This window comes from Leishmania panamensis, assembly GCF_000755165.1.
Source record: "Leishmania panamensis strain MHOM/PA/94/PSC-1 chromosome 33 sequence".
NCBI classification, from domain to species: domain Eukaryota; phylum Euglenozoa; class Kinetoplastea; order Trypanosomatida; family Trypanosomatidae; genus Leishmania; species Leishmania panamensis.
Genome location: NC_025880.1, coordinates 1,091,006 through 1,099,150, shown reverse-complemented (window position 1 = coordinate 1,099,150; position 8,145 = coordinate 1,091,006). Strand labels below are relative to the sequence as shown.

The following is an 8,145-nucleotide window of genomic DNA, read 5'->3' as shown; positions in this document are numbered from 1 at the left end:
GCCATCCCCCCAAAAAACGAAAAGAACGAAAGGGCGACAGCGCATTCAAAGGGTGGCGGGGATGAAGAGGAAAGAGCCTCCGTAAGTGAGAAGGGTCGATGCACACACACACGCACACACACACACAAGCAGAAGGTAAGAAAAAAGCGCATACGCGCCTCTGTGCTTCGTGAAGGCAATTTCCTGCGGTGCGAGGGGAACAATGCACAAGCACATAAAGCCAAAGCGAAGTTGGCTTCCTGGAGAACGATGGGTCAAGAGTAGGTGAGGAGCGGTGGTAGACCCTCCGACCCACTCGAGCACCTTCGCTGAACACCACGACGGTAGTGATCGGCGGGAGAGGGAGCTGTGTGTATCCGCTCACGTCGCTTAGCTGTTTGTGGCAGCCTCCGGTGTCTCTGTCGCGGCGGCCGCAGGCGGTGACGGGAAGTTGAAAGATGGGTTCGGTTGCGAGCCTGTGATAGAGCTCGGGGTGGTAGAAGTGAGAGGAAACGCCGAGGTGCCGCCTTCTCTGCGGCTTGAACGGCCACCGCCACCGCTTCCCTCGCTCTCCTTAAGCAGGAATTCCACCCACATGGACGCCAACCCCGCCTTGCTTGTCCCTGGCGTCCCACCACTGTGCGCCACGGAGGTGTCCGCCGAGCTGCGAAGCCATCTAAATAGGCTCCGGCGAGCACCACCTCGCTGGGAGGAAAATCCATCCGGCGGCTGCGGATTGTTCGGCCCCGGCAGCAGTCCCACAAATTCCTGCGTTGCCTCATCCCAGTCAAGCAGTCCGCTGATCACCTTCAGCATGTCCTCCGCCTCCTTCCGCTGCTCGATGAAGGCGTGCATGTACTTGGCCAGAAGCTGCGACACGACACGCTTGTCAATACAGGTCTCCGAGCCGTCCATGTACTGCGACGTTGTCTTCTCCAGCGCCTTGCGCACCTCCGCGAGCTTGCGGTGCATAGTCGTCACCTCCGCATCCTTCTCCGCCAGCTGGCGTTCAAAGCCTCTGCGCACCTCTGCCAGCTCCTTCTCGTGGTGATTTGTGATTCGTCGCGCCGCCGCCAGCTGCTTCTTGAGCTCCTCTGCCTCGAGGTGTGACTCCAACGTCAAGGACTCTACATCATGCCGCTGGTTCTCCTGGAACCGCTCCAGAACAACCTGCAAGTTTTCGTTGCCCTGTAGGGACGCCTGCAGTTCCTCCTCCTTCACTTGTAGCATCTCCTGCAGCGTGCGCACCTCTTCCTGTAGGGATGACACAGCGTTTTCCTGATCCTCTGCGTGAGTCTCAGCTTGGCGCAGCTGTGCTGCCCACTCCCCACGCTCCTCGCGGAGCTTCTCCATCTCATTCACGGCACTCGCTAGTTGCCCCTCCGCCTCTACAAGGCGAGCGTCACCATTGACGAGGCGTGAATGCACCTGACGCGCGACCTCCTCTTTCACCGACAACTCTTCGCGCAGCTTCCCAATGGTGCTCCACGCATCGGCTAACTGCTGGTTCAGCGAGTCATTGACTTGGCGGGCCTGCTCGTAGGTCTGTTCCCACTCCTGCTGCACTCGCTCTGCCCGTAACACCATGCTGTGTTGCTGCAGAGACTCCGTTATCAGCAATGAAAAAAGCTGCAGAAGCGGCAGTTCAGTGCGCGTGGCTGCCCCACCCTTCTCGTCTTCCTTGTCAGCATCCTCTTCGTCGTCACCGCCTGGATGTGCCCGCCCTGCATCACCTTTGTGCTCCAGGCTCATCGGCAGGATGTGTTCCACATCCACGCCTAATCGCACCAGTGTATCCACTGACAGGCGCCGCACCTGATCCACCATCGCCTCCAGCGTCTGCACCTTGGACTCCAACTGTTTCTTCACTTGCGTGAGAACCGTGACCGACACGTCTGCATCACTTTGCTTTCCCTCGGACTCCACCATGCGCTGCTTAACTTGCTGCTGGAAGGCCTCGAGTTCTGCTTGAATGGAGCGGCCACGCTGCTCGGCTGCGGCCGCTTGCTCCTCCGCCGCAGCACGAGCGTGCTGTGCGGCCTGTGTGTCCATCTCCAGCACCTTCGCACGCCTCTGCTCCCCTTCCAGCTGCGCCTGCATGTGCTGCAGCTCTTCTTGGCATGTTTGCCGGCTTTGCAACATTTGGGTCTCAACAGCGTTTAGCTTCGCCAGCAAAGCCTTCTGAGATTCGGCCTGCGCTGCCTGCGCCGCCGCCAGTGACGCCGCGTACTCGTGCTCCCGTGCCTCAAGCCTCTGTTGTAGCTGAGCCGCAGTCTCTGTAAGCTGCTTCACCTCTTGCTGCAGTGCACCGCGCTCTGCTTCTCCGTGGGTAAGCTTGTCGACGAGTCGCTGCCGTTCTTCTTCGTGGGCCGCCCGTGCAGATGCCGACAAGGATGTGCCTTCCACAGCAGCAGGGGTGCTTTTCGAGAATTCGTGCTCATTTGAGACCTGAGCAGCGGGTTCCTCCTTCTGGGGTTGAGTATTGAGTAGTAGTTCCTGTGTTGCTGCAATGCAATGGCGCTTCTCTTCCAACTCGCATATGAGCCGATCAGTCTCGCCCTGAAGTTGGCGATGACATTGCTGTTCCTCACGCACGCCATTCGCACTCGTGTCACAACTGGTCATGATGCTCGCCATCACCTCCGTCTGCGCCTCTTGCAATGGAGTCGGCAAGAAGCGGCGAGTCACCTCAGTAGACTGCAGCTGCGTCCTCTTCTCGTGCACTTCTTCTTTGAGGCTTTCCAGCGCTTCAAAAGAGCACGGCCGCCAATCGTCCTCTGCCAGCAACGAGGCTGCGTCGGGTGTCGTAGCAGCCGCTGATACTGCACTAGCAGCCGCGGCCGCAGTAACCTTCATGGCATCTGTGTCCTCCTCAGCTGCGGCGAGACTCTCGGGGAGCTCGGCAGCCTGCTGCTGCAGCTTCCTGACACGCGCCCCGAGTGCTATCTCGTGTGCCACCTCCCTCTTCAGCTCGTCCACCATTACTTGGTGCGCAGCACGAAGGGCATCAACTTGCAGCGGCGCGTTCGCATCCTTCCAGGTGGCGGTTTCCCCTGCAGCTACTGCTATCGTCGCTGCACCCTCCCTGAGCTTTCCTTCAGAGTGCGGAACAGTGCTCGCACATGTAGCGCGTACTTCGTCTTCGTACTTGTGCATACCACTTAGGTGAGCCCTCTCTGCATCCAGACCAGGAGCGGGCTGCGGCTGTGTTTGCTCCTGCGACTGCCCTTGTTGGGCTGGTAGGGACGGCAAAGCTGCAGAACACGATGAGAAAGACGATAACCGCTGCAATGGCTGAGCCTGCGCCGTGGAGAGCCGAGAACTCGAAGTCACTATTGACTGCAGCAGAGTACCGCGGTGCTCTGCTGCAGTCGTTGAGCCCGCCTGGGCACTACCGGGGGAGGGGGCGGAGGGAGCAGCGACAGCACGATCGCCGGAACTTCCACTCGGTCTCTGTGCTGCCTCATTGCCCAGAGTGACGACCGCCGCATCCGCAGACGCCATTGTCTGGCCTACGCTGCCGAGAGGGCCGGCTAGAGTTGTTACTCTGGAAAGTGGGCTTGGCGATAGTGAGAGAGAGGGCGCTGCTTCTGTTGACACGGGAGATGCCTGTGTATACACAGCAGCGTCCGCATTGCCACCGGCGCCTGCATGCCTGTCGACCGAGAGCTCATCGCACTGCAAACCCAAGCGCTGCGCCGAGGTCTTCAGCACGGAGAAACGATCACCGTCACCATAGGTGGTTTCACAGTTGGTGTGGCCATGTGCTGTAGCATGTGTTCCGCTAAAGTCGCCTCTGTAGTGCGCGCTGCAGCGCTCATCAAGCGACAGGGAGTGGCTATCCTCTACCCTATTCTCCACCACGTCGTCTCTGTCATTTTCGCCGTCGTTATAGCGCTGCTCCTCGTCGTAGTCGGGTGTGGTGATGTTCTCGGCAAAGTTTTTGATCTTACTTGTCCACTCCCTCCACATGGTTTCACTCCCTGCGTTTGGCACTTCGCCTCCCTGTTGCTATGCCTATATCTGTATGTGTCTGTAGGGAAGGAAGAAGGGGGATGGCTCAGTGGCGGGGGGTGGAGGGGCAGAGGAAGCGGGGAGAGGGTAAGGTGGAACGTGTTGACAGTGATGCGTAGGATAAGGATGCAAGGATGTATGTGTTTGTGTGTGTGTGTGGGTAACAGAGGCTTTTGCCAATCACGTTACCCGCTCCTTTTGAATCTTCACCACACGAGCAAGGAAGTAGGAGAGAGAGAGAGCAACAGAAAGAGGTTGAGATGGAATATGTCCAGTTGTCACGCAAATGTCTCCAGACTTGTCAGCGATGTGGGGCGGGGCGGCCTATGGTGTCACCACCGTTGCCGTCAGCGCTCACCACCAACGATGTGTTGACAAGGGCACGATGTACTCCAAACAACTCCACACAAAGGAGAAAGAAGCGATGGAGAAAAGGGAGAGGTGACCGCAGCATCACCAACACCAGTAATGGCAGTCGTGGCAGTACCGCTGCAACGGAACGAACGAATTTGCGGCACAGGTCGTGGGCGATACAAGGGTTGAGCATCTCTTGTGTCGCCTCCTTCCCACACTACTTATCCACACTCTACGAGTGGCCGTAACGCATTATAGAACACTGCTCACGATAGCAGTTGTCCCTTCAAAAGGTGATCAGCACACCCGTTGTTTGTGTTTGCGTGTGTATGTGGGCGCGTCACTTGCTGTCGACATAGCTGTCCGCAATCAGCACGGAGCCGCGGCGTCGGCGACGGTAAGACGCGCCACCAACATGCCTGCTATCATGGCACCGCTGTCTATCAGCTGTAAGCGGAATAGTACCCTCAGAATGCCTCTGTGACCGAGCCGATGGCCGCCATGAGGATGGCTCATGTTGAGTCTGGCTATCCTTTGCTTCTGGTATACCGTTGAGCCGGTAGCCTTCTGGCACGGACACTCGCCGCGGACAGTGCACCGGATCGTGCGACGCGCTGGTACGGGTCTGGAGGCAGATGGGGCAGTGCGTCGCGTGGTGCAGGCCTGCTGGGATGTCTCGGCAGAGTGTGTAGAGGTGGCCAGTTTGGCCACACTTGATGCAGAAGAATGGTAAAGCGCCGGCTGCAGCGTGGACACGGCGCGCCTCGGACTCGCTATCCTGCGACCGCAGCGTTGGACACACCGTCACATGATGACGGCCACCGCAGTACACACATCGCATAACTCGCCGGTGCAGGGCAGGTTTTCTCGACTCGCTAAGCAGGACGTGGCTAGCCTTGAAGCGGTGCGTTGCCGCGACATTGGGGACAGCAATAAGCGGGGAGTCGACTAGGAATGGGGACGAGGATGCAGACAGGGACGCAGAAGCATCATCACCGTAGCCGATACCCACAAGGTGCTGCTGCTGGCGCTGACGACGCCGCACAAGAGCGTTCGCCTGCTCCGCGAGTACAGCCGCGGCGTCACCGGTCGATGTTAGTCCTTCGCTGTCCATCACAGAATTCTCCAGTGGGCCTGGCATGGTCTCAAGGCAAGTTAACGCATCAGCGGCGCTTGTGTTGCCCACCGGGAGCGGCAACGACTTGGCTACCGCATCATCCCCCTCCAATACATGCGCAGCTTCCGCGACACGCGCGCCGCAGTGATGCCATGTGTGCCCCACTCCGTCACAGTGCGCACACCGCAGCTCCGCCAGCTCCTCCACACGCAGGAACACACGCACCGGGAGGCCGATGTGCTCCAGAGGCGCCCTCCACGGTGGGACTGCTGGGTGGCAACCTTCATCGCTTGAGCTGGGGTCTTTTGCGGCAAGTTCGGATCCACGCTCTGCTGATGTGTCCGGGACGTTGCAGTGGCTTAACAGGGATGTAGGTGACGGCAAGAGAGAGCCAACACCCGCAGCAGGAGAAGTCGTATCGGTGCAACAGGACGGAACCACAGATGCGGCGCACCACTCCTGGAAAGCTCGTTTGTAAGCCGGTGGCACTTCTGTTTGCATCCACCGCGTCACCGTTCCATTCATACTCGGCGGCGCAGACGCCGTCGCGTCGCGCGCCTCGTCGCCAGATATGCCGTGCCCGTCCTCTTCCGTCTGCGAGTGAGCGGAAGAGCGGAGCAGCTCAACAGCCTGGGTGAAGCTGCACTCGCCACGAGCACCAAGAATATCGCTGCTGCGGCCATGTGCACACGATGGCGCTGTAGCAACCTCTGACGTGGTGCCTAGCGCCATATCCGCAAGAAGTGGCACACGAGTCAGCCCAGCGGGATCGTCGAGGAGGCTTCGGGTAGTGTACCGTAGCGAAGAGGCGAGCGGGTGCTGTCGCGCCGCACGCGCCGCGTCGGCCAGGGACGGGTGTCGCTGTCGTTGATTCTCATAGGTGAGCCACAGCTGCTGCAAGGCATGCACGTTGCCTTCGTCCGATGGGTCTGGGAAAACAACACCGGTGCACTCGATGCCAGTGCCGAGTGCCAGCGTAAGCACCTGCTGGTACACGCGTTGCTCCGCTTCGTTGGTGAGCTTCAACGACGAGAGGGCGTGTAGGAGAAGATGCTGAAGGGGGTGGCGTGTGTTGCCGCCTGCGGACGACGCTGCGGTGAGTACCACCTGCCGCAGTCGCTCCACATCTTCGGCAAACGACAGCGGTGGCGACAGTGCGGAGAGCTGCAGGAGGGTATGTTGCACAGAAAGGCAATCGGCATCTTCAAGTGGAATTCGTGTCAGCGGCAGTGCAACCAGCTCCTCTGCTGTCGCCGAGTGAAGGCGGTGCTGCAGTCCTAGTGGAAGCTCGTGCAGCAGGCTAGGTGGTGCCGCTCGCATACGCGTGGCCACCTCCTCCACCGCCATCGCCAACGGCACATCTTGTACATAGTCGTTCACCACACGCAGGCCCTCCGCCTGGAACACGGCAGCTACCTCGTCAGCAGTGGTATCGCCGTGAGTATGCACTTCGTACAACGCCACATCACTGTCGTCTCGCGGGGACAGGGATACCAACCGGACCTCCATCGACAATGACTTGCCACGTGGTGCCTGAACGCTAGCACGACGGGGACGATCCCCGTTGCCACCGTCCTCTGCTGCCATCTCACACTCCATGTGCGGCGCATCGAGAGAGACGCCGAGACGCCACAACGGCTGCATCCAGGGGTGCCGGGACTCACACATAACCTCTTCAGGACTGCTTGCCTTGATGCCGTGGCGAGTTGTGTCAGCAGCGGGCGCGAGGAAAAGACTTTGCAGTCGCGACCGCTGGTGCACGCGCGCTGCCGAGGATGTCGCGAGCGGCGCTTGCGTTCGCACATAGCACTTCACCGTGCCTTGCACGCGAAGCTGGCCGCGTGCCACATCAAAAAAGCCCTCCGAGACGAGGGGGTGCGGGTGTACGCTTGCAGGCAGCCGGGCATCGCACACAAGCGTCGACGCCAGTGCCGCTCTGACCTTCGTAGTGCCAGGAAGTGACTCAGCACTGAGAGGAATGCCGATTGAAATGTCAGCAAGCTGCTGCCGCCGTCGGCGTTGCTCCAAGTGCGCCTGCACATATCGGTTGTGCATCCCTATTGACGTGGACACGCCTTCGCTGGCTTGTTGCGGCTGTGTGCAGCTGTGGTGTGCGCGCAAATACCGACGCGCTGCTGGGGCGACACCGGCTGGTAGGTGGCACAGCACTCGGTATGCCTGCTGCACAAGGCCAAGCTGTGCAGCATTGCGCAGGAACAAAGCGTCACTCGGCGTCCCCGTCACCACGACAAGACCCTTGTGGCGACAAGTCCACTGATTCAGCTGCGCGGCCGCGGCAGTGCCGTGACCCCCGCGGCGCAGGAGGGACGATATAACAGGCAGGGCGACGTACGGTGTGCACCCCGGAAGAGCAGCATCCACAACACGGGCAAGGAGGGAGTCGCTCGGGTCTTCGGGGTGCGGTTGTGGACCCGCCTCGACAACGGCCGCTGAGAATGACGCAGAGGATGTCTGCCGCACATGAATGGCGCAGAGGCGGCGTCCATCACCGCCACTGGCAGCCACCGCTCTTACCTGTGATGCAGCGTAGCACGGGAGACCGCTGGGCTTGTACGCAGTCATGACACGGGAGCCGGCGCCGCTGCGGCCGTTCGCCGTGGCAGCCCGTAAATTGCACTGTACTAGCCGCAACGGCAGCGGGATGCGCGAAGTCATGACTG

General features: G+C 60.1%; 2 protein-coding genes across 2 annotated transcripts; both read right to left on the bottom strand.

Annotated features, from left to right (window-relative positions):
* Window positions 1-369: 369 nt before the first annotated feature.
* Window positions 370-3,951, bottom strand: LPMP_332790 (hypothetical protein; the record flags this gene model as incomplete). Its single annotated transcript, XM_010704068.1, has 1 exon — window positions 370-3,951. The coding sequence occupies one exon, from the start codon at window positions 3,949-3,951 to the stop codon at window positions 370-372; it is 3,582 nt and encodes a 1,193-aa protein (XP_010702370.1).
* A 736-nt stretch (window positions 3,952-4,687) lies between these two features.
* LPMP_332780 (hypothetical protein) lies at window positions 4,688-8,140 on the bottom strand (the record flags this gene model as incomplete). Its single annotated transcript, XM_010704067.1, has 1 exon — window positions 4,688-8,140. One exon carries the CDS (start codon window positions 8,138-8,140, stop codon window positions 4,688-4,690), a length of 3,453 nt encoding a protein of 1,150 aa, XP_010702369.1.
* Window positions 8,141-8,145: the final 5 nt, after the last annotated feature.